General features: G+C 46.4%; 1 protein-coding gene across 1 annotated transcript; it reads right to left on the bottom strand.

Moving 5' to 3' along the window:
• Positions 1 to 106: 106 nt before the first annotated feature.
• On the bottom strand, positions 107 to 21,195 carry slco5a1 (solute carrier organic anion transporter family member 5A1). Its single transcript, XM_086102131.1, has 10 exons — positions 21,145 to 21,195; positions 18,929 to 20,247; positions 8,421 to 8,553; positions 8,129 to 8,349; positions 6,591 to 6,755; positions 5,531 to 5,729; positions 4,127 to 4,286; positions 3,640 to 3,884; positions 3,098 to 3,162; positions 107 to 2,842 (listed from the first exon to the last, which is right to left on the bottom strand). The coding sequence occupies exons 2-10, from the start codon at positions 19,854 to 19,856 to the stop codon at positions 2,400 to 2,402; spliced, it is 2,559 nt and encodes an 852-aa protein (XP_085958257.1). The 5' UTR covers positions 19,857 to 20,247; positions 21,145 to 21,195; the 3' UTR covers positions 107 to 2,399.
• Between the last annotated feature and the right edge of the window lie 5,126 nt (positions 21,196 to 26,321).

Here is a 26,321-nt window from a genome sequence, read left to right as displayed (position 1 = left end):
TGTTTCTCACGATACCATCTAGCGACCACGCACTGTAACAGCCATATTATTCGAAGCTCAAAAAGCCACAACACAGGAGGTTGAAAGCACGATAAATATTTAGTCATTGATGGAGAAGTAACATTAAATTTATTTCTATCTAAACTTCAGAACGCTTTCATTCTTGGGTAAACTCAGAATTGAAAAACCAAAATCATTTGAACGCGTAGCAAACGAAACAGAGCACTACTGGCTATAATCCACATCATGCACAGGGAGGTGAATTGCGACGTGATGTACTCAAACCTCGAACGCCGTTGTGTCCCGCGAGTGGGCAAGTCTCACTTGCCATACGTAAATGTACTGTAGTGAAAACGTCGACAAACATTTGTGCTCACGTAGCTTGAGAACAGGCCGTCGTCGCCACCTTGCCGCACCTGCGCACCGTGCTTGATTAACGTGTCATGCACGCCTGTCCTCATTTCACCGTCGTCTTCTGCTCGTTATAATTATATATATATATATACATGGGAGACGGTATATTGTCGACTTTTTAATGACAATTATGCATTCAAGTCACCTGGAAATCAAACGTCCACGAACAGAAAAAAAAATGACACTTTTCTGCTCCTGAGGAACACTGACGCCGCAATGAAAAGCTTTTCAGAATACTGGACAGTACTGTACTTTTTTTCCCAGCGGGGAATTATTACAATAATTCACACTTGTGATAATCATCATGAGGTCCAAGCTCCTGCTGTTGGTCATGTTTTTGCAAAACTGTAACAAAAACTTTTTTTTTTTTTTTTAAAGGCCGGTTATCACTGAGAGGAGAGAGAAGTGCATTGTGGGTAGTCCCTGTCTGCTGAACTTGACAACAGCACGGTTCAGGCACTGCCAAAGACAACTCCAGTTTGTATTCCTGTCTTTGAATGACAGTTTATAAGTACTTGTCATCTACACGCTACACTATTTGCACTTATCAATAATTGTTACAATCGTCAATATTTACAGGATGATCACGTTTGAGGTACAGCTTAAGTCACGCCAGGGTGGAATTAACGCACATAGACACGTGTGTGTGTGTGTGTGTAAACTTTAGCTCATCTAATTGTAATAAAATGCATTTTTTTGTTTAATGTTTAGTAAATGTGTGTTTAACATTATGCTTATATACAATATGTCCGTATTATGGTGATCGATTTTTTTTCACATTTTTAGGGGATGATAAGAGTAATAGACATGCCATTTTTGTTTTCTAATGCAGTGATTCTCAACCAATGTGCTGGGAAATTATCCAATTTCACTCAGTTCCAATGAAAATGATTATTAATTTTACATCGGTTACAAAGTGTCGTCATGAGCAGGTTGCAATAGAGATGGAAAGAGCTGGAAGAGTCACAGAGGGGCAGAAAGGTGGATATGGATCAAAACACCGGTTGGGAATTTTGCCATTCAGCTTCTTGTTCAGAGAAATTTTTCGAAGTAATAAACTGACAATGCGTGTGGTGGCAAGCCAATAGGTGGCTAACTAGCGAGTGGCTTGCCCGAGAAGCGATTTGACCCCAGAACCTGTGAGCCAGACGCACTCATCACAAAGTAACCCAAAAGGTCTATCCGGTTGGGGTTTGTACAGCGGTGCCTTGAAATACAAAATGTTCTGTTCAAAACTCAAAATAATTTTTGGGGGGTGTTTTTAATAAAGGAAAATATCACCCTCTAATAGTGTACTTTATGTAAATACGTGATAAGAATATAATAGAGCAATTCAATTTGTTGTGGCGCTCCTTCAAGTGTGCCCACCTTGACCACTGGGGGGCAGCGTACAACCGCAATCCTGCACATAAACGAACCAGCTGTTCAATGTTAGGGTGTTTTGCATTGACGTTAGCATTTAGCTCAGTGAATTTACCCAAGTAAGGCAACATTTCTGATTGTTTTAAATACACAAGCTGTAATTATGTTTTAGTTTGGCAGTAAACGGCGAGTGGGAGTGGCATCAAACAGCCTCGTCGTTGATCAGTCGCTCACGATTCGGCAAAATGAAGGAAACTTTTGGGTCAAGCGTATCTCGAGGTACCGCCGCATTGTGATGTCATTTCCAAAATATCACAAGTGACTTGAAGTAAGTGTACAGTAGGTGTTCTTGGCTCAAGGACCGTTTCGAGCATCCTGCTGCGCTATGTACATAATACAATCATGAATCATCACCATCACAATTCTGACGTGCATCGTGAATGATTTCCGGCTCACATCTTTGGGACAGACAGTCGAGTTGTTGGAGCTGAGGACAGAGTCGGGGAATCTTGCATAGAACACAGTTTGTGCTTTTGAGTGGGAAATGAGTTAGCACCATGACAGGCGGAGTTGTCAATCAGCCCTTGAAGAGGAGGGTGAGTGGCGTTTTTGTTCGCGAAGGGTCATACGAGCCCGGAGCCTCTGGGCGTTATTGCTTTGAGGCTGCCGTGGCAGAGCAGCAGCGTGGCGGCGGCGGCGGGGGCCTCGGGTCGCGCCGGCGGGATGAAGACCGGGCAGGAGCGCGTGCGCGCGTGGCTCTTGCGAGCTCTCCCGGGGTGGCCGACCAGCTCGCTGACGGTGCCCAGGAGCAACGGCGGCGGCGAAGGCGGGTGGGGCCCGGGGCGCCAGCGTTCCACGCGCTCCTCCTTGTGCTTGATGGAGTACCACGTGAGGAAGATGAAGACGAAGCCCACGAACTTGAGGCTGGCGGCCAGGCCGAAGTAGACGAAGCGGAAGGCGGTGACGTCGTACTCCCAGCACGAGCCGTGGACGCCGCAGTCCTGCTGCCACAGCATGCAGGTGGTGTCGATCACCGCGCCAAAGTAGATTGGCGTCGGGATGTACGCTGGCGACAAAAAAAAAAAAACATCAGTTAACACAAGAGCTGGTGGAATCTTGGTGAAGACTGCATGAAAAATATTTTAGAAATGAGAAAATGCCATTTCTGGAAAATTTGTGCCTGGATGCTGGAATGTGGAACAAAAAAATGGAATGGTGTCGAATGGTGGAAAATGTGCCGCTTTTTTGCCACTAGGTGGCAGCTTTGTACCATTTAAAATGGAGCTATCTTCTATCTATCTAAAAACTTCAATCAACTCACCCAGAGTTCTGAGAAGGACAAACTGCATGCCGAGAGCAAAAGGCCTCTCTTGTTCATCCACCGACCTGAACCAACACACACAAGACACGCATCAGCATGACTTATTTTTTTCTGCGGGGGGGGGGGGGGGGGGGGGGAATGCTTTTTTTGCAATATTGTAACTTACGGAAGCCCGTTTTCTGCCACACCAAAAAAAAGTTCACTTTTTCACTCTAACCTTCCATCACCATAATATTCCAACGTTTCAATGGAAATTCTTGTAATAAAAGTACTTAATTTTGATAACTGAAGCAATTTCATATTTCATATCTGACTATTTTGGTTTTTATAAAAAAAAATTTGCCAACTGGAATTTTCCAGTTGCATTACAACTTTTTTTATGGTTTAAAAAAATGTCTCAAATGTAAAAGAAAAATTTTGTACAATTACGACTTTGGTCTCCCTCCAAAAATTTGGGAATGTTTTATTTTTTTTACAGTATGATTTATCTTAGTCATTTTCATCCTAATTCTTATCTTGTACAATTTTCCTCTTCGCCCCACCTGAGCGTGACGATGATGGCGGAGGGCTGCGCACAGGCGGTGATGAGGGTGACGATGAAGAGGAAGACGAGGAAGGGGATGAGGGTGCCGCACGTGCGGTCGCACTTCCCCGACGTGGCAAAGCCGTTCTCGTTCAGGTACGTCTTGACGATGACCAGCTGGAGCTGGTTGACGGGGCCGCCGCCCGACTGCGGCGTGATCACCTGACGGCTCTGAACGCAGCCGCACTCCGTGTAGTTCCTTATCTGACCACAGCGGGGACGGCAAGAATACTTACAACCCAAGTCATTCAAATCCATCTCAAAGAAGACTCAAAATGTACCACGGCGGAGTCCCCCAAGGGTCTGTCTTTGGTACTCTTGGTGTTAATCATTTTTTAAAAACATTTATGGACTGTTAATGCATTTCCTGTGTTAGACATTACTATTGGACAATTTGACACTTCCTGTATCTGCCAAAAAAACTGCGTTCCGTCCAGTGCACTCACCCCGCTGCTATCGTTGCCGACGGCGCTGCATCCAGCCAGGCAGGGGTTGAAGTAGGTGATGCCGTCCGAGCCGCACACGGGCGCGTACTCATGGATGCGGCAGCCGCAGTTGACGTTGCAACTTCCCGTCAGATTCCGATGCGTCAGCGTCAGCGTCGGACTGCAACCACACGCAACGGCGCAATCGTCACGACACCGCGTCGGCAGCTGTGATGTTGTAATCGTTTCTTTCAGTGATGGCTGACATTTGTGTTATTTTCCTCCAAATATTTTTCTTTATTTGTCCACATTTTTTTTTAAACCTTTTTCCCGGTTTTCCCCAGTTCTGTAAGATTTTGAGATTTCTTTTTGGTGTTACTACTTTGGCTCTTGTCGAAAAGTGCAAGTTTTGAGTTTTGAAATCACAAGAAATCTAGCACAAATATCATAATGGTGCTGACTGTGATGCTGTATGACAGTCGTAGTGTATCATCTCCAAAGAGTATTCACGCGTATATTCTAACTTTGGGGCCTCTATTTTCAGGTTGACAACTTTACTGGCACGATTGGAATTGTTTGGGTTTTTTTGTCATTTTGTTTTGTTTTCTTCCCAGCACTGGTGTCTAGACAAATGACGAGGTTCGCAAGTTTGAAAAGGAAGGGCTCCACATTCCTCACAAAGGCGACAGCAGCCACGCCGGCCATCCCAAGCCAGCTTGAGAAACGTCGCATTTATTAGCAAAACCAAGGTGCGGGAATTGCAATGATTTTGTCGTTCAATTTCATCCTCAAAACGAAAAAAAAAATTGAAGTGCAAAAAAAATGTTTTACTTCAATCTTCATGTTTTACTTCAATCATTTACATCATTATTATATCAACTGGATACATATGTATATTTTTGCTTTTTTTTGTTTTAATTTTTTTTATTTAAATCCCAGCACAAGGTATAAGAAAACAACACATATTTAGTTATTTTTTTAATCAAGTACACTTTTTTTCATACTTTTGTTAAATGGCCAACTTCCTGTCTTTTTGAAAAAAGGTTCCCGAGAATTTTTTGTGGGTAACCTCATGGGCGATAAACTTACCAAATTCCTTGTTGCTCAGTGAAGCTTTGGGGTCAGAATCTTCCCTTTTTTTTTTGTTTTTTTTTTTGGGGGGGCATACAAACTATTGACTTAAAATTATCTTTATTTATTCGTATGGAGGAATTGGCTTTTCTGGAAATGGTCAAAATGACTTTCCACTGGTTGCTACAAAACCAAAATGACTTCCTTTGACTTCTCAAGAATGGGTCCTTGAGACTCTTTCATCTGCCTACTCAAACGATACATGCCTGGCAAATGTCACATTGTTGAGTGAAAGTGGCCTCGGGGAAGGCTGAATTTTCAAGGAACTCCCAATTGTGGCTGTTACGTGCTGACCCGGTGGTGTAGGGTATGTTGATGCCTCCCAGGTTGATGCTCTCGCAGCCCACGATGAAAAGCGTGGAGAAGCAGAGCAGCGACACGCCGCTGCAGATCATGGCCAGCTTGGCCGACTCGCGGGCTCCCAGCTTCAGCTTCTTGATGATGTAGCCGCCTAGCACGATGCCCACGCCCGCGCTGGGCACGATGATCAGACCTGGAAGGAGAAAAAGACGAATGGGGGGGAGGGGGGGCGAAAATCGGTTCAAGTCCCATTTGGTGTCTTTTATACAAAACATCTCTATTCCGGATGTTCTTCTTGCTTGTTGTTGTTCTTGTTCATTGCATCCATCTTGACATGGTTTGGGTGTCCATGGCAACAGGACCACCCTTTTGTATCCTAGCAACAGTCAGTTGCGACTCTTCAATAATGTTTATAGTGTTGTGTGTGTGTGTGTGTGTGTGTGTGTGTGTGTGTGTGTGTGTGTGTGTGTGTGTGTGTGTGTGTCCGTGCATGCGTTTAGGAAAGGAGCATATGTTGGCCCGGCAAGACGCTTGGACACGACAACAAGGCTTCCCGCTGGTGCTGTGGTAATTCCGAGAGCTGTGCATCATCATCATCAGCAGCAGCATCAATGAAAGATTAGATTAGGACCGCACAAATGGAAAGGGAAAGAAAGAAATGTCCGCCCGCAGGAAGTGTGCCACTGGAGGGACAGTTTTGATGACCAAATTAAAAGTCAGAAGGACGGCAATGAGTCGCACGAGCCAACATGAAGTATCAAGCGCAAACATAACGACGACCTGTAGCGGTGCGATTTCTTGTTTGAGTTTCATTCAAATCTTAAAAAATAAAATAAAATATGGGACCCATCGACCTAAATTAAACTCAACCAAAACTAAATTAAACACAATTGCAGAATTGACGGGATTTGCTTTCCTAACAAGGAGCCTCAAGAGAAACAAGTAACTAACTAACTAATTAATTAATTGGTTGGTTAATTAACAAATTAATTAATTAGTTAATTTGAAAAAACATGATTTAGCCCAAACTACTGAGGCGAGAACGGCATCTTACCCGTGTAAATGCTGGCGTTGGAGGCAGGGATGCCAAACTGGGACTCAATGAACTTGGGGATGAAGGTGATGAAGGCGGTGACGATGGCGCACTCGGCCGTGTAGGACAGGCTGACGAACAGGAAGGTCATGTTGCCGAGAATCCTCAGCGCCGCCTTGGGGAGGTCTGCCGGAACAACAACAGCAAGACGCAGCGCTTGGGTCTCATGACAGGACAGATAAGGATCAATAAAGTTTTTTTTTTCTTTTTTCTTAATGGCCAGAGATGCGATACAGTGCGTCCACTAAGGCGGTGCTTAATCTCGTTTCATGCCGTCAAGGGCAAACGCGGGCTCTTTATGTGTGCCCGAGGCCGCTGTCCGGATGATTTGGCGACCGCGCGTTGATTCCGTCACTCGCCAATTATGTGGTCAGCGTAAATAAATATGGACGTTGCTGTTGCCGGGCAGATTACACACACTCCCAAAGATCATTTCGGGAGCTCCTTTGCGTCTCGACGGCATCTTGGGCTGACATTTGGTGGCAGGCGCTCGCTCAATCCCACCGCCCGATGAAATATGAGAATGTTGTGGAGACGTTGAATGATTTCCCTTCCTATTGGGGGGGTGGGGGGAACAGATGGCGAGCTGTCGATGGCTCCTGCAGCTGTTGCACACCAGCGAGACACACCAGGCTTGTAACACTTGTCACACTTGTTTCTTTTGTGGCGCCGCATTTGCATCCTAACAGCCCCACTCAGTGAAGGGGCAATTATGAACACTCCCAAAAATGGCAGTCCATTCATATTGGGCCAAAACCCAGAGCACGTGACAAGTCGCTCGACTGCGGCATGGCATCCAGCGCTTCAGCGGAAGGACAAACGCACGGGTGCAAGGTGGCAGCAAAACAACAATCCTCCTGTCATGGATGCTTTCCGTGTGAAGAGCGCTTCCGTTTGGCTCGGCAGGCTGGTTTTGTCGATTTCGACGAATCGTGACTGTGCTCCTTCGGGAATTCATTTAGAAAAAAATAAGCCGACAGAGAGCGAGGAAAGCTGGGAAAGCCCACAAGCGCAATGGAGGGAAGATGGGGGTGTCCCTGGTTCATTTGACTCTGAGGAGAAATGGGCAAAATACGCCCTGAAGCGCTTTCAACGAATTACCTGCTTGATTAGGCAACCCCTTAAATCAATAACATCCTCGCCCGAGATCTGAATGGATTTCACACCGTCGGAAAAGACGACTAATCGTGGCCACTGATTGATTGATTGGATTACAGGCACTTTGTACACCGTTAGTTCACGGCTAATCTAAGCGAGATAACATCGAGACTCCTCATCCTTTGTCTGGTCTTTTTTTGGGGGGTGGGGGCGGGGCTTAATAGAACTAACAGGAGCAATATCAAGCAGCTAGCGACTGCGTCGTGTGAATGTCAGTCAATGCTGCAGAATGCTACGTTAGCCTCTTTTAGCGGGACTTTTTGTTTCTTTTTGGGGTGTGTTCATAATCTAAAACATTGGCTATCGTCTTAATAAAAGGTTTTAGCCAAGTCGTTGCTCACCCCTGATGTCCTTCCCGAAGCCGATGGAGGAGGACATGCTCTGGCCCTTGCCGCCGGACTTCTCCTTCATCACGTCGTCTTCGTCGCCGGAGAGGGCGGCGGGCGAGGCGCCCATCTTTTTCTTCCTCTTCTTGTGGCGCGGCGGCAGCTTTTTGGGGAAGGCGAACATGGGAAAGATGACCAGGAGCATGGCGACGGCACACAGCAAGAAGCCGCTCCACCTGAGCGACAAACAACTGATCAGTATGAGCTTTTCCCAACAATTCAAAAAAAACAACATTGTGGTGTTTACCAGTTGCCCACAAAGCGAGGGTCACTTTGCTCAATGTTGACCACGGTTTCGGGATCCACGTAGAAGCCGATGAGGACGCCTCCCAGCAGGTAACCGGCTGCCGGACCCAAGGCGCCCATCACGTACATGACGGCTGACGGAAAGCAAAACAGAGACAATGATGACATGTCACAAACGGCCAAACGGCGCAGTTTTGATTCTGCGGTGTGGATTCCGAGGCCGTTTTTCACATCTTCTGGAACATCTAAACAGAGGACCTGAAAGCAGCCGAGGCCTGCAGCTTTCCAACCGCACAGGAGCGCGTAAAAGGGTTAAAGAGAAGGGCCAAAGAGCCAATCAGACGCCTCCACGGGGAAAGCAAAAAAAAAAAAAAAAAGTTATTAAAGTTAGACAACCCAGACCGGACCAGTGGTGGGGGGAAAAAGGCCCCTGCAGCAGAGACATTAAAGTCAAAGCCATTTAGCAGCTACAAACGGGGTGGGAGGTGGGTCAGACTTTCCATAATTACGCCTGGAACATTGCTTCAAGCTATCACAGTGTTAGGATTAGCACTTTAGAGTGCTGTGTGTGTGTGACACACACACACACGAGAACACACACACACAACACAAGTCAACCTAATCAGATCCTTAATCTGGGGCCCAGACGTCGAAGGAATAGCTCCTCCCACCCAGCCAGCACATGACATGTGACGGTCGGTAAAACTTTTTATTTTGGCCAGGCGGGAAGTTGTTCCGCCACGTTTCCTGCCTGACATGCGTTTGACTATTTTCAAAGGATAAAAGAATTATAATTTAAGAAAAATATACAACCTTTACAGAGAACGACAGTCGGAGGCCATATTTTTCATTGTACTTTTCCGTCAATATTTTGAAGAAAAATATTTTTCAGGGTTTTTTTTCCATTTAATACGGGACAGTATTTTTTGTGTATTTTTGCTAGGATATTTCCTTTTATTTGTTTGTATTCATTGGATGTGATTGGTGTACTTTTCATGATCTTTTCCTAATATTTGTGTATTTTTGTTCATATATTTCACAAATATTTGTGTCGTTTTCATCGAATATTTATCCCCACCCAAAATTTTTTCCTATGGTATTTTTTTTGTCAAATATTTATCTGTCCACTGAATTGGACAGATTACAAGATAGATTTTTTTTCGGGTTTATTTTGGTCTCATTTTTCAATATCATTGGCATTGTGTACACAATCCAGAAAAAAAAAATAACGCATGTTACGTATCCATCATCTTTTAACAGCGCCGCTTCTCGTATTCCGAAGTGGCGGGGTTAGGAGACGCCTAACACAATGTGGCAGGATATTAGCGGGGGTGGGGTGGGGGGGGGGCGGGTGGACAAGCTATTTAATTAGAGTTAGCAAGCGTGGTGAAGGGTCTTATCTTTTTATCTCCTCCTAGCGATGAATAATGGCTCGCGGGCGACATAAAACGGCCGAGGACGGTCCGGAATGAAATAAAAACGAGACTGGGTCGGGGGGGTGCTGCGTGATGAGAAAGTTACAGATGAGAAGTTGCCTCATCTAAAATTGAATGCAGCGTAGTTGGCAGAAGCACACGGGAGTGGTATGCAAATGTGGAATCGGAAGTATGTGCGGAGGGATGTTTCGGCGGCTTACAAGGACACTGATATTTTATGTCTTCACGGTTTGGCGCCTAAGTGTCGGACGAAATTGTTGTCGTAAACCTACGCCTGGCTCAGCCCGTCCGCTCGGGACCAGGACCAAGTGAGTTTCGGTGGGGACTTGGAAGCCAGTCAAGAAGGGCAACCGGGACGAGAGCCTTCAGATTGACAGATTGTGCTGGCGCAGCAGCAACAGCGGCCGGGGTGGCTCCATCACGTGCGCACAGAGACACAAACTGGTGGTGGTGGGGGGGGGGGGGGGGGGTGCCAATGAAGAAGCGCCGCCCGATCGCAAGCTTGCTTGACTCAATTACACAACAGACCTTCAGTGGCGGCACGTGAAGGACAAAACCTTCCAGGCGTCGTGCGACTTGATCCGTTGGGTGCTATTGACTTTCCTCGCTTGTTTTTTATTTTTATTTTTACCAAGTCAGCATCTGCGTGGCCGCTGTGGCAGTTTTTCCCTTCGCATTCGGATGCGCGTGACAAGTAGCCGCAAGTACCGAGACCAAGGCCGACTTCTTCGAAATCGCACGGGAATAGTCCAGAGAGAGAGAAAGAGAGCGGCAAAATGGAAGGAAGCGTCCCATGAGGGGAGAAAGCGGAGGCGACGCGAAAACAGACGCTTGGGCAAGAGACGGCAAAAAAAAAAAAACATCGGAAAAGGCGGGCGATGAGCGGGTTTGCCTGAACATGAAGCGAAAGGAGGCCGCGAATGTACATGTCTTTTCTCCGATATCCTGCGAGGTGCGGCGCCCGGCGGTGTCTGGAACCGCTTGGACTGCAAATGGACGCATCACAATGAAACGGGGGGTCAGCGGAGCTTAACCCCGCCCACTCCAATTTGCCTCGTTGCTCCCTCCTGAGCTCCCCTGACCTTGCCCCCTCCCCATACTCTTGACGAGGGCGCCAGCTAAACAGTTGATGAGAAAGCACACTGACTAACGAAGCAGCCCCGCCCCCTCCGCGGCCCCCCGGTGGCCAAAGTCATTACTTGGGGGCTAATGATGTGATTTAATTACTTGTTATACAAGATACAAGTGACCAAATGCATGAATCATTGGATTGTTCTCTTGGAAAAGTGTCCACCGGCTTCGTCGTCTCTTTCGTTCCGTTGCCGGATAACTTTGATAAATGACTGTCGGGCCCGCTCGGCATGCAAACAATCTGGCGACGATGTCACGCGGGAACCTTGGGAAAACACGGATGACCTTGTTTAATCGACAAAACGCCGCGCCGCTTTCTCGTCTTGGTGTTATTCTGCGATATGGAGGGGGGAAAAAAGCCTTCTTACATATTCCCCGATTCAACGGGACAAGAGTGACAATGAAACGGCATCGCCGTGGCAACTAGCTGACACGGCACATGGGCGGTGTCTTCTTACAGGATGCGGACAAACGCATTCACGGCGAAATAAAATGGACGCCGCGAAACCGTAAAGCTTCGACATCTTGGGGTTGGAGTTCCCCTTTTGGGTTTTACGGGAGCAAAAATCCAGAGCGCAAACTTGAACTGGCGCGGAAGCGGCCGACGGGACGCAGTGAGCGTGCCGCGCGGAATGTTTTCACGAATGAAAGGCCGCCGGTAAACATGTTTGATCCAGGCGGCTCGTTGGTACCGACGGGTACGGACCAGGGGGAGCTTAGACTTGAAAGAGATGAAAACCATCAAGCCCTTCCCACATCGGCGCAGGCGGCCACACACGATGTTTCCCGCTAAGTCGAGACATGACCGGTCACAAGGGCGGCACAGAAACCAACCGAGCGGAATAAATACCACTTTCTTAGTTCGACCGGCCTCCCGAGACACTCGTTCTTCGGTTTTGGACTTTTTGGGGTTACACAGACAATATGTAAGATCTCTGGTGCCCAAGTTACTCACTCTGCAAGACCAAAAAAACTAAATCCTGTGTTGAGGGGAGCGGGGGCACTCGAATATCCGCACGGCTCGTCAGACAAATGTTCCCTTCACTGTATCAGAAAATGAAGGAGATAAAAAGTCTGCTCCTCGTCTCCAGCAGAGCCAGAGGCGGCGAGATGTCAAGTTCTTTAACGCCGTGTGCCACATCGCATCATTCCGGATAAGAGCGGCACACTTTATAAAAGCTTCTTTTTTTTTTTAATTTATCATGACAGAAGCAACGGAATGACGTCCGCTGTGCAGTCGTACAGACGTGAACTACCAAAAGTGGCTAAAGACTCACGATGGCTGTGATGCCCAAAATTTGGCTCAATTTGTATCATCACATATTCAAAAGGCGACATGCCCACTTTATCCCCCTTGGAGAGCAAAGCTGGCAAAGGGCACTGCAAGTTTTTGACACCTCCCTGTCAAAAGCCACATTGAGCTGCTTGTTTCGCTTTCAAGACCAACAAATGATGGAAAATCACAGAAAAGAGCCCCAGCCCAGTCGGAATGTGCAAAATCCTTCCCCTTTCCACACTTTGATTTCCCACATTGGTGTTGACTCCCGATAATCAAAATAACGATCACCGTTGTTTGCTTTTACAACCCTTTTCACACTGACACTCAACCCTCTCCACCTCGCCCAAAAGGAGATCTCGCAGGATCCTCGCAGCGGGATACTCCTTTTTTTTTTTTAATGTGATACGGTGGACATTCACACAGCAGGATTTTTATATTAACCCCTTGCAAGTGCGGCCTTCCACAATGTGGCTTGCTCATCATCGCCACTTGACTGCCCCGAAGAGGGTGGTGGGCGAATGAAGCATCTTAAGGTAGACGTCAACACGTCGGCTCGCCAATGAGCTCGCACCTGCAGCCTTTTCAGCCTCCAACCCTTGCACATCCATTGGCAGCCATTACCACGGCAATAATTTGACCCCCTTTGTACTCAAGAGCGGTACTCGAGAACGGTACACCCCACGAGCGCTCAGATAGTGTCGTGTAGCCATAACAACATATCTGTCCATCCATCCATCCATTTTCTACCGCTTACCCACTGTCAGGGCAACAGCTTTAGCTGGGAAGCCCAGACGACTTCCCTCTCCCCAGCCACTTCTTCCAGCTTTTCCTGGGAATCCCGAGGCGTTCCCAGGCCTGCTGGGAGACTCTCTCCAGGGTGTCCTGGGTTTTCCCCGGGGCCTCCTGCCGGTGGGACGTGCCCACAACACCTCACCAGGGAGGCGTCCAGGAGGCATCCTAATCAGATGCCCGAGCCACTTCATCTTGGGTCCTCTCGACATGGAGGAGAAGCGGCTCGACTCTGAGCCCCTCCCGGATGACCGAGCTTCTCACTTATCTCTAAGGGCGAGCCCGGACACCCTATGGGTAAAACTCATTTCGGCCGCTTGTATCCTGGGATCTCGCTCTTTTGTCCCAGAACGACGTATCTGATGAGATCGATCGGGATTATTTGGGCTCGTCGGCAATTGTATATGCTGCTCTTCTGCACTGCCTGTGGAGCAGTGACTAGGGCAAAAAAAAAAAATAATAATAATAACCTTAGAGGCGGCGCAGCTGTGGAGGCAGGTAAGCAAAAGGAAGGACAAACGCCTACCCACGGCACAGTGGCGAGGTTCGCTATTGACTCGTCTTCTTTCACACGTGTTTGTCTTTGCACACAATCACAGATGTGTAAACACCGTCCGCTGGAATGCGATTGCGAAATGCTCCCAAACCTGAGGGCATCGAGGTCCCGCCACACTGGACAAAAGTTGGGACTGATAGGCAATGCTATTTTTAGTCACGTCGTGGAATCCACGAGAACGGCCCCAGCATCCGGACGAGAAATCTGCCGCGACGTTCCCGCCTGTCAGGCTGCATCTTTTCTGATCTCGCAACAGCCGTCCGGCCGGGTGCGATCAGGCGAGCCGTACGTCTCCCTCAAGTTTGGGAACGTTTGGAACAGACGGGGGGACTTCAAGATGAGAACGACTGCCTAAGGCCAGCAAGGGACAAAGCCGATCAAGAAACATAAACAGATTGTCAATGTTGGAAAATAAATGATGGACGACTTGAGCGCGTTCGGGAAAACGAAAGCCAGGCAACCGCAACGAACCACAATTTGTAGCTGGATCGTCTAAGCTAAGCAGCTAAGATGGCAAAGAATTTTCATCTCGACGCAGAAAGGTGTCAAACTCTTTGTAGTTCAGGAGCCACGTACTGAATGATTTTGACGACAAGGTACGATGCGTCTTTTTCACATCAGACAGATTGCATCATCCAGACTATCTTTGGCGGGAGGTTAACGGGAGGTTAGCATCATTGCTAATTCCTCCGTGTCTGCGATCTGGAATTTGTTCGTAGTCGTGGGGACTTCTGGGAAGCTGGGTGCTCCTCTTTGGATTTGTTCATGACCTCAGTTGACCTTTTTTAACCCATTCCCTCCCAAAGATGTTTTTAACTCATTCACTCCCAAAGACGTTATTAAACGTCTTTTCAGACTTGGTCCAGAATTGGCTGGTACTAAATGAGTTAACGAAGCTTAGCGATAAGAAAGAGGGAATGTGTTCTGCCGCGTTGCGCTACTTCGGTATTATTTACCAAAAACATTAACTGATCATATCATTCGATGTATCGCCAAGGCTCCCATCGATTTTTGCGGGTAATTAATCAGTATTCGTTGGTGGAATTTTTTAAATTTCCATCCAACCGGGGGGGGTGAAAGGACGATTAGGTGAAACAATGCGGGCCAAAGAGTGAGCAAGAACAAAGGGGAAAATAATACGTCCAATTTTTTTCTTCTCCCCCTCCGGCAGCATAGCTGAAAACAAAAGGTTTCTCAGTGTTCCTGCAATCACAACCTCGCTTGTGGCATTTCCCCAGGAACCTTCCCACACTGTCAAAACAATCCGGCCAGTGCGCTGATAATGGCCGGTGGGCATCCAGCAAATCACGCCGAGCGCCGACTACACACACACACACACACACACACACAAACACACGCTGCGCTAGGACGTGAAAAGTGAGTAAGACCTCCGCCCGTGGAAACAAACAAGACTCCCACACTTGCGACGAGGGGGGGGGGGGGGGGAGAACACGGTACAAACACACTGAGGCCTTGAGCGCTATCGGTGGCGCAGACTTGGAAACAGAAAGGTCACATGGCCTCGAGGGGAGTCTGCGCAAAATGGCGTCAAGGACAACCATGAACGACAAGCATCCATGACGCCATGTATGGCGGGTCGAACTGTACAGCAGGTTTTAACCGATGGTTCAAAAAGCGCACACACACGAGGAAAAAAAAAACTGAAGCTGGACTGCCGGAAAATACAAAGACGAACAAAAGAGTGCTGGTGGAAGAACTAGATGATGCTAGGCTAACTGTTAGCTTGTATTCGCCCGGTCACTTTTATCAGCAGCAGCTTCAGCGAGCTTCCTGATTGGCTCGACATCACATCGTAAAGCTGAACATCTTTAGCATTCGCTCGAACGTTTCCCTGGCGGGAGAAATCACTCTTAACACATTGCAGGCCGCAGGATAATTAATTGATCATCGCTTAGATGACAGGTGTCAAACTCAAGGCACGGGGGGCCAGATCCGGCCCGCCAAGTCATTTTATGTGGCCCGCGAAAGCAAACCATGTGCGTCAACGTGCTAAAATCTGTCCTGAAATGTCAAATTGTCGTGTAATAAATAACGTTGAGATTTTGCAATAATTTTGTGACCTTGTTAACACTCACTTGAACAATAATTCAAAAAACTATTACATTTCACTTGACTTAATTATATTTGCGTCCCGCTTAAGCAGTATAAATCTCGACTTGGTTTTGAAATGAGGTTCCAGAGAACCCTTTCACCCTTGAAAAATTCGAGGAAAGACAGAGGAAGGGGAGGGCGGGGGGGTTAGTATTGAACCCCGGGGTGGAGCAAGCTAATATGGTGAAACCGGAGTGGCCGGACGGCGTAGCATGATCTGTCAGCCCTTGCGGGAACGAGACAGCAACAGCCCACTGAGGCTCATCGAGGTCAGCAAGCCTGGTTATTACGAAACAGAGTAAGCAAAGCAAATCCATAAAGCACACACGACAAACCCGGTTTAGGCCGTTGACCTCTACTACTTATTCGCAATTCATGAGTGTCAAAATAACGGCGTCGCACGTGTGCTGCTCATCTCAAGCAGGGAGAACCCACGACGCTCATCGTGAAAGTTGAGGAGGCGGCTGCCATTTTGAGGTCAAATATGAGGTCAAGGTGTCCAAGTAGCAGCGGACATTGACTCTTTATAGGGAACGTGCACAAGGCGCTCTTGTCGCACAACTCAAGCGTGCCTTTCCAAGTTTGAGAATGGCTAATCCTTGGACATTGGCCGACCATGTTGAAGGGATAGCGGGTAACCCCCAAATCGTCCGAACACAAGTGGACATCCTAAAATGGACAATACAGAAGGGCAGCAGAGGGTGTCCAGCTGGAGAGGTTGTGATGACACCGGGTTGCCGCAGCAACGCCGGGCCAAAGCTGCATGACAGGTCAGAGGAAATAAAGCGCAGAGATTGATACTCATGTAACGAGGAGCTCTCTCTCGTCACAAGTAACTCCCCCCTCTGGCTCCTTACCTATTTGCGGAGGGGGGGGGGGGTACCTGAAGGTATGCTTGGCTGAGAATTGGTTAGCATCTAGGATGCAAATCAAGGACGTTTCTTGCCTGGCGGACATGACCGAATGTGTCTGCAGTGCCCTGCGCTGTAAACCCACTCAAAGGCAAAGTGAAGGTCAAAGCGGATACTAAAAGACGACTCACTGCAGGGTTGTTGTCGTCCCCCCCCCCCCCCTGCCGGTTCAATAAGTGCCGCCGCAGTGGCTTGCTGTGATGCAAGGATGTGATAACGAGACAAAAGTCTTGAGGGCAGTGGAGGAGGCGACATGAGGACGACTTCCATGTGTCAGGCCGCGCGTCTAAAGTAACGGGTGGGATGGGGGGCGACCTGTGATCGTAAATGTTTGATTGCCGCATTGAAAACACACTTTCGAAATAAAAAGGAGTGCTTTGGAAAAAAAAATGAAACTACAATTGACCTTTATAAAACTAACTAGAACACTGGTCACACACATTTCGGTGCCAAGAAAATGCCAACGGTTAAAATGAAGACACCCCCCCCAAAAAAAATCTAAACGAACCAACTTCTAAAAACTAATTCAAACTACATGAAACTGAAATTAAAATTGACTGTCATGAAAAATCCCAAACGATTATAAGCCTGGTTGGTACCTTAGGAAAACGGCGTCAGCGTGAAAGGGGCCTTGCGGCGAAACGCCACCTCAATCCATCGGATTGTTTCGCCTGTTTCGTGACATGACGGGGCGGGGACACTGTTCTCACAATAAGAGGTCAGTGGGACAGCAAGCATCTGCGTGAAAGCCTTCAGCAGATTGAAGGGGCGCTCCACCAAGACGGTCACATGGGGAGATTACTTTCAGAACGACGAGCGCACGTCCCGACAGACGGGAGGCACAAGGACGATGCCGGATACCCGCTCGGTTTACGTGACACCCTCGCAGAGACGCCCGAATGCATCTCCTGTCCGTCCGGCCAGCATAACTTGCCGTTTCACGGTGTGCGCGATTACACGCGCGCGCGCGCACACACATCGCACCGCTCCATTAATCACACGCAACCCAGTTCTGCCCGACGAGCCCACATTCCCTCTCGCCGTGCCGCAGGTCCACTTTGCAGTCTTTGTGGTTCCGCACCGGCTAGACCCTGACAGGCTTCTCAAACGACAAACAATCACGCTGGTAGCAATTTATTGTGGAAATCCAGGGCAAAAATTAATTAATTTTTTTTTAAAATAAAGAAATAAATTTTAAAAAAGGACCAATTATATATATATATATATATATATTTTTTTTTTTGGGAACTAGAAAAAAAATATATATAGCGCAACTGTCAAGGGAAAAAAAGAGGATCTTTTGGGATATTTTTTTTCAGAGGCTGCTGACAATGATCATCAATCAATCACCCCATTCCTCTACTGCACCCGTGCTATTCGCCAACAGACTACGCGCTTTGCTTTCGAGCGTTACACACATATGGAACTACAGGATGCAAGTTATAGCTTTTTTTTTAAAAATACATATAGTTTATAGATGCACCTTTTAAAAAGTCACTTTTATGTTCTATACCCGTAGGTACTCTCCATGTTCAGGGTTCTAGATTTAGATCAGTTTGGGCACCCGAATTTCTTAATTGTACGCCGAAAAAAAAGTCTTTTGAGTGGTGGGATAGGACGGTATTGGTGACTCCGAATACCTCTGTACCAAATGTTTAATATTTGCATTTTTTGTGAAGAGAGTCTGTTAGATGGATAAAAACGAATACAACTAACGACTACTAGTACTACTTTTGAGGAAGTTGCCTGGCTTGTGGAATTGGGGTTGAAAAAAAATGACTTTATGATCACCACATTTTGTTCGCCATTTATCGGACAGTTTAGCACGCCCACCTCACGGTGCAAAGGTGCAGGGTTCGATTCCGGCTACGGCCTTCCTGTGTAGAGTTTGCATGTTCTCCCTCGTCGTCCCTGTGTGGGTTTTCTCCGGGTACTCCGGCTTGCTCCCACAATCCAAAAACAGTTAATGGAACACTAAATTGTGATTGTGAGCGTAAATAGTTGTTCGTCTATGTGTGCCGTGCAATTGGCTGGCAACCACTTCACGGTGAGCCTCCAATAAATGTAGGTTTATAAATGATACAACATAAGTTACTGGAAATAATTTTGCGGACCCCCGGGGACCACCTGAACCCCCTTTGAGAAGCACTGAATTTGACCGAGGTGCTGACACAAGATTTGGATTTGGTCCCTGAGCCCAAGGCGATTGCTGCAGCCAACACATTTTGCCGTACCCTGTCAAGCATCTTCAGAAAAAGAAAAAAAAAGTGCATTCTGAAGCGCAGGTGGCCTTACCCAGGTAGAGAGACGCATTCTCCTTCTTCACGTTATCATCCAGATAGGTGGGCCCGAGGGTGTAGATGGGCGTGGAGCCCATGCCCACCAGGATCTGGGCGCAGATGAACAGCGCCACGTAGAGGTTGTGTTCGTTGCCTTCGTGGTCACGGTGGCACGACGCCGCGTCCGCCGCATCCCGCCCGCTGCCGTTCCCGCCGAGGCAGAGACCCTCTTGGCCCACCGACGCGTTCATTTCCTGGATCTGGTATGGCGGCGAGATGAAGTGGGGCAGGGAGAACAGCGCCGCCCCGGCGGCGATGACCACGGCGCCGACGGCCAGCCAGCGCGGCCTCTGGCCCCGGCCGCCGAAGTACGAGATGAAGACCACCACCAGCAAGCTGCCGATGTCGAAGCAGCTGACCAGCAGGCCCGACTCGGAGCTGCGCAGGCTGTAGCGCTTCTCGATGGTGGTGATGACGCTGCTCAGGTAGCCCGAAACCATCAGGGACTGGATGAACGTTAGGTAGCACATGCAGAACAGGAAGCAGCGCGAGTCTCCGAGGATAACGTGCACGTACTTCCTGGCTGGGACGCGGATAAGGCGAGAGAGGGAGAAGCCGACCTTCTGGCCCCCATCCGGCCTGTCGGGGTCCACGGGTAGGGAGCTGCTGAGGCCCACCATGCTGGACACAGAGGGGGAGAAGTCTGTCCTGGAGGAGGGCGACTCGGGGGTTTTCGGCGAGAGCTCTTGTTTCTCTTCCACATGAACGGCAGTGGCGTCAAGCAACGCGGCTTCCTTGCAGTGATTCTGGCACGGTGCGTTCAGGATGGGTAAGCTTTTGGACTTGAAGCAGCTTTCAGAGTCCAGGTACTGGTCCTGGAGCTGGAGGATCTCCAGAGATTCGGAGTGATCGCTGCCGGCCTCGTCACTGTCTGACGACGTCATGGCGCAGCCAGGTAAGAGGAAGAGGAGGCAGAGGAAGGGAGGTGTAACTCTAGAGGGGGCCCCGGCTGTGCTGAGAAGGCTTCTAGTGTGACATAGGGACTCGGTTGGGAGGCGTTGAGGACGAAATTAACGACCTCCCTGCCGGCATCAACACACCAGACTGGATGCCTCTGGTAAAGGACATTTTTTTTCCAACTGTTGGTAAGACGGCGCACCTAGAATCAAATGATCTTCACAAGCCAATAAGCAAAACCTGTGAATACAGTCCATGAGTTCTGAATCTTGGGGGGGGTCATCTGATTTCTGTCTGATTTAGACTCCCATTGTGGTGCTGCGTGTTATGGCTCTTTGTTAGATGCTCGTTTTCTTTGTTCCACAGCAGAGCAGCAGCCTAGAGACACAACAAACAACAAGTATTGATGGTGTCCAGAATAAGGACGTGTGCACTTTACGCCTCAGGAAATCCTGAGGCCAGGCAATTCAGATGCTGAATCCTTTCAGGTTGAAAAGCTTTTTACACACACAACTGTATTCTTCTCATCGAGGATCATGATTTTTAAAAGTTGCATATGGGAAAATTACAATACAAACAAAAGAAATAATTGTTTTGGATTTTTTTCCCCACTTGCCAAGTTTGTTCTGTAGCCTGTTTTATCCCCTGGTGAAATTTTACATTTTGGAATTCACTTGGGAGAATGTACTTTTTACGTCATGTTATTTTGCACCATCAATTTAGTCAAGATACTGTTGTTGCTCTGTAAAAGATATTGTGCACTACATATTTTCATTTTGTTTGGTCTATGTACACTTGAATTAATGTTGAGTTTGAAAAAAAAATAGAGTATGAATAAAAATACGATATTAAAAATGATTATTTTGTTTACTGCCACAATTCCTGACATAATTTCCGTATGCAGTTTGCCTGCGTTGACCAAATGGTCTCGGATGCACACTTTTTAATCACGAAACTACTGAATTCTAAACCAACAGCCGACCGCAAACACCACAAACAAAGCGTACGACCAAGTGACGATGTTGTCAAAACGTCCCAAAAGACTAAAACGGAAATTTAAAAAAAAAACTGCAGCATCTCTCCCTTTGTCACCTCACAAAAACACAGTTGGAGAACAAAAGAGCACGCTGTCACTAAACGTCTCACTCAGTCACTCTGACGACAAACACGCCGCGACAACGCCACAACATAGATATTATCGTACGAATTTGTCCCGAAGAGGCGATATATTTGAATGTGTTGCTGAGAATGACTTTAAAGGGCGGCTGTACTCACACAGGGCACAAAAGAGGTAGCCTGTTGTTGTCCTTGTAGCGGGCGCTCGCTGAATGAAATCGGTTTGATGCGCAGAGCTGGTGCTGTTGGCGCCGCCTCCACGGACCGTATTAAATTAGACAACTTTTGCAGTTTCGCCACCAAAAGCTACGCCAAAGGAAATATGCACACACTATTCCAACTCAAAAGTTATTTTAATATTAATTCGTAGCCTATAAATAAATAGTTACAATAGTTTACAAGGCGACGAAAAATATGTGTTTTTGAAGAAATTAAGTACCTTGAACGCATCGCGCCACCAGTTGTGAATTGTTGACAACGTCAGCCATCTTGGGACTCGTAGTTTCCAGTTTTTGGTGACATAACTAGCTAACGTTAAAAAACTAATATTAACAAAACACGTTACATTTACCGCAAACAAACTGGAAAATTAGCACTACTACGTTTTTAGTAGCGGTATTACACTGACATAGTGACATCGAATAAACGAGACTCGAAACCTCCGTACTTTTTGTACCAGCATGCATTTCGGCCCACTATGGCGGCCTGTTGAAGAGGACTCCGCCATACGTCATCTCAACAGCTGGTCACACACAAACGCCATTCAGCACACTCGATATGTAATATTGTAATATACAGTATAACTGATTTAAATATCACACACAAACGCCATTCGGCACACTAAATATGTAATATTGTAATATATAACTGATTTCAATAGCAACATCATTAAATAAGACAGCACATCGCACTATTTGCAATTTTAATATTCTGATGACCTGTTTTAATAATCTTAATCCCTTGTAAAACGCACAGCAACCCCTTTTTCCTCACAAATTTCAGCACCAATCTGGCACCCCACAAAAATAACTGTGGGGGTAAGGGTGTGACGTCACACGATTGACTCATCGTTTATTTTCACATTTGAAAATGTGTTGTTGTTTTTTTATATTATATTTCGGGTTTCTTATCTGCGACCAAAAGAAGCCCAGTAAGGTTATTAAAGAGTATGTGAAATACTCTAGTAATTCTGATTTGTACATAAAATTCGTATTCTTGTGTGATCTGAAAGAACTGAAGGAGGAGAAACTGCAGCAGCTGACATTGTTACAAACGACTCCAGTGACGTGCAACTCCATTACTGGAACAAGACTATGCTACTGTTAAAAGAATGACACACACATATGAATTGCGTATGTAGTACATCAGTGATTTTTTTTTAAAACCAGATGTATTCAACTCATCTGAAAAGGGACAAGCCGAAAGGAGAAGATGTATTCAACTCATCGACCACCAGATGGTGGCCCAGTAACGCTGTAAGACCGCCATAGAGTAATGAGCTGCAGCTGTTTGCAAGAGTAAATTTTGACACGGTTAAAGTACCGTGACAAAGGAAAAATTAATCCGCAGATGCAATACACTATTTGCGAAATTGCAAAATGCAAGAATATTTGTGTGTATTTGTTTATTTTGAGAGGAAAAAGATGCTTTGGTACAGAATACTTCCACTACAAAGAAATCACAGACTCTGGAGACAAAAAGGAATTTGAAGCGCTTTTTTTGTTTTAAATCAATCCAGAAAAATCAAACAAACGTAGAGACATCTATGAGGGAATTATATACTACATGAAATCAAACTTCTGCTGACAGGAAAGTTTAGCATGCGAGACACGGGCAAGTGAATACGATTCGGAAGCCCACCGCTAGATGGCGGCAACGAACTTCACAACATCCAGCCACAATCAATTCACATTGAGAGGAAGGACAATAGCAATTGGCTGGGGGAGGGGGGCGCAAGATGGCGACCGAGTAGACGGACTTAACTGAGCTGGCGTCTATTAAATTTATTAGGTTGTATATGTTTTATATTTGAATACTGTGTCCACTTTGTTCTTCCCAACATTTGTTTGTGAATTTAATTGTTCAATCAAGAAAGGGGGTGGGATATCAACTGGTGGCAGTAATGCAAATCAAAATGGTTTCGAAGAAGATAACATTAGGTGCAAGTCAAGTTTATATGTACTGTGTTTTTATATAATCCACTGGGTGTTGAGGGCATTTTATTAAAATGAAGAAACCTGTAAAAAATAAATGTGGGTGTTTTGGGGCGGGTTGGCAGTGGAATGATTGCATTTGCATTCATTTTAATGGGTTAAGAGCATTTGGTTGCGTGTGTAAAATATGAATGTTACAGAACAAATTAAAACTTGTATCTAGAGGCACCACTGTGTAGCCTATTATTTTGTAAACGATAAAGATGATTGTTTAGTTTGGGAGGTTTTTGGTTGCTATTATTAACATTTCATATCATTTTTATGCTCAAGTGAAACTTAAATCGTCCTGATGACGACATCAGCCGCAAATGTTCCCGCTGGCCTTGGGAGAGGTAAAAGCCACAGTGGAGGAGGGGGCGCGCACACTCTTCCTGTCAACCGTTCCCACTTCATTGACACGGACAGGAATCGCTAATCAAAGTCTGTCTGGTTCTCTGACGCTGACCCGTGTTCATTAATGCAACATGCACACAGACACATACACGAAAACATTATTCAGCCTTGGCTAGTTGCTGCGACATGTACGGTAAAATGAGGCGAGGCCTCGTGTGACCGGAAGCATTGAGAAGCAGAGTGCTTCATGTTGCAAAATATTTGGACTGCTAAAGAAAGCCTAGAGGATGTCGTCATTACTTTGTTTTAGTAAACCAACAGGGTGGCCAGTCATTCCTTTATATTGCAATACAAATTATTATTCTTTAAATGGTTCGACTTTGTATTGTTTGTAGTCGGCTGCGCCACTACTTTACGTTTTTCTGTTTGTGTTTTTCTGCAGCTCCTCTTTTGAGCACCTTCCAAGAAAAAAAAAAAAAAAAAAGGCCTGGCTTAGAATGAGTCTTTTGTGTTGTATGTTTAGAACCGCATACAGTCGCGCTTGCTCCCTAAATGAGCCTTTTCAGCCGACGCTAGCCCAGCGAGCAGCTGATGCATACGAATCCCAACCGGAGGGTGCTGGTGTGATTGTGTGTTTAAAAAAAAAAATGCAAGGGGAAGCCATGCCCCCCACCACCGGCTAAAAATAAAGACCCCCACCATGATGAGCAATTGGAGCAGATTGGGCTCTCCTAACTCCCATTCCATGCTTATGCTAAAGCCGAGCCACCCACTGAATGACAAAAGGTGGCTTCCTAATCAACGACGAAGACATGAAGAATAATGCAGTCCTTTCTCTTCGCGCTGATGCTCAACACTGATAGCACGCACACGCAAGCGCGCTCCCATGCTGAGAGATGGAACAACATTCAACGTGCATTCCAGTTCTCAGCGGGAGGCCATTCGGGGTCCTCGGAGAAGGATATTGTCATGCACGTTTTCTTCTGATCAAACAGTGTAAGAAGGATAGTTAAAACAGGAATATAAAAATGTTATCAAAAAAGTTTTGTATTTTTGTAGGAGATGGGGGAGGGTGGTAAAATAAACCCACTATGGACATAATGAGGCTTCTTGCAGATTTTTATTAGATTACACCCAAGTTAAAATAAAACCATCTACTTGTCTAGTCAAGACCTATATTTTTTGTTGAACGCTTAATTTTATTGGATGTAAATCCACTATGGCCCACTAGATGGTGGCAACCTTACGTGTCAATTTGAAAGAAGAACAAAAAGCGTCAGCACAGTTTTTGTAGACAATTATTGACTCATCATGAAGTTGCATTTACATTTTGGGATATGAAGGATGTCTCGCCTATTTCATTAAGTGTGCCTCGTCGCTCTGGGTGGGGTTGGGGAGGAGCTGTTGTGACCCCCCCCCCCCCCGGCCCCACATTCTAAACAAGAAGCCTGTCATTTATTAGTCAACTGTTAATTGAAGACGAAGATGATCAGTGGCTTTTATTGAATCCCATTCGGACGGCTCTTTGTCAATCATGACGTGAGCATCAGTGCAGATGCGGCATCTGTTACGTAACGTGCTGCGAAAAAGCACACACTGGCCTGGGGGCAATGTTGCGTTCAAGTCGGCCGGAAAGTTGAAGGCGCAAAAATGAACCAGCTTCTCTTCAAACTGTTGAAACTGTTAACTAAAAATGTTTTTAAAAGTTCTTAAGAAGCATTTCACGTAAAAATGAAGATGGCAAAAATGAATAAGAAAATTATCTCCCCAGGTTAAATAAATGCAGGATGAGTTTAACAGTAAACATGTCAGTTAAAAAAAAAGTTTTGCCGTGCAGAAAATTAAAAAAAAAAAAAGTTTGTTATGGCAAAAAACAGTAACAAAATCGTAATTTCCCAGGTTATTTGAAAACAGCATGAGTTTTACAAAAAGGAGAGTAAAACGGATAATGAAAAATAAAGTTTTTTGTGCTGTCGAAAAACGTTATGTAATGACCCTTGTGTCATGAATGCAGCATGCAAGTCACAAAATGAGAAACTAAAAAAAAAAAAACCTGAAAAAAATGTTACAAAGTACCTTTTTACCTTTTTACCTACGTTCCAGAAAATTTCCCAATTTTCTGGAACGTAGCCTCACAAACTGAGTCTGTGTGCGTCTGTGGGTGAGTTTGCAGTGCGGGGCACACATTAATGATCGCCAGGCTTAAACAAACCCTCTGTGGTTGTTCGCCATCGACCCGCTGATCCGCCGATCACAACCGGCTAACGGATCCGCGGAGGCCGTAATTGACTTGCTCTTTGGGCATTCACACACACACACACGGGCGCGCGCAAACACAAATACGTGCGGGATTAGCAGCCGCCATTAGCCACGCCCCTGTTGCTCTTTTTGTTGAATTGTTTGTTGTGCTCGTGGCGCTAATTATAAGCTGTAGAGAAACGTGTGATTGCGGTGCTTGGTTGGAGTCCCAGAGGGGGATCAGTGTCTGGGCTGCCCTTTGCGCTGCCTGATTAGAAACGAGGGGGGCAGACAAAAGTATCGATTTAGCTGTCAAAAACGAAACTCCCGTGGAGCCCCCGCTATTCGCTATTAATTGACGCCCATTGTAATTGCAATGAGAAAAAAGATGGGGATTGCTCCCCGCCTCCCCAAAAAAGTTTTTATCTAACCGGAGAATCAGCTATTTTAATGCCAACATATAAGAATGTGAAACGCCGTAGACATGCTAACTGAAATTAGCGCAGATGTTATGGTAATGACCAAAGTCACACCTTTGAGAGTTTTATACTA

This window comes from Hippocampus guttulatus, chromosome 21 (assembly GCF_054856545.1).
Source record: "Hippocampus guttulatus isolate MCC_2025c chromosome 21, RoL_Hgut_1.0, whole genome shotgun sequence".
NCBI lineage: Eukaryota > Metazoa > Chordata > Actinopteri > Syngnathiformes > Syngnathidae > Hippocampus > Hippocampus guttulatus.
The sequence above is the reverse complement of the archived record's forward strand: the minus strand, read 5'-3'. Positions and strand labels throughout refer to the sequence as shown.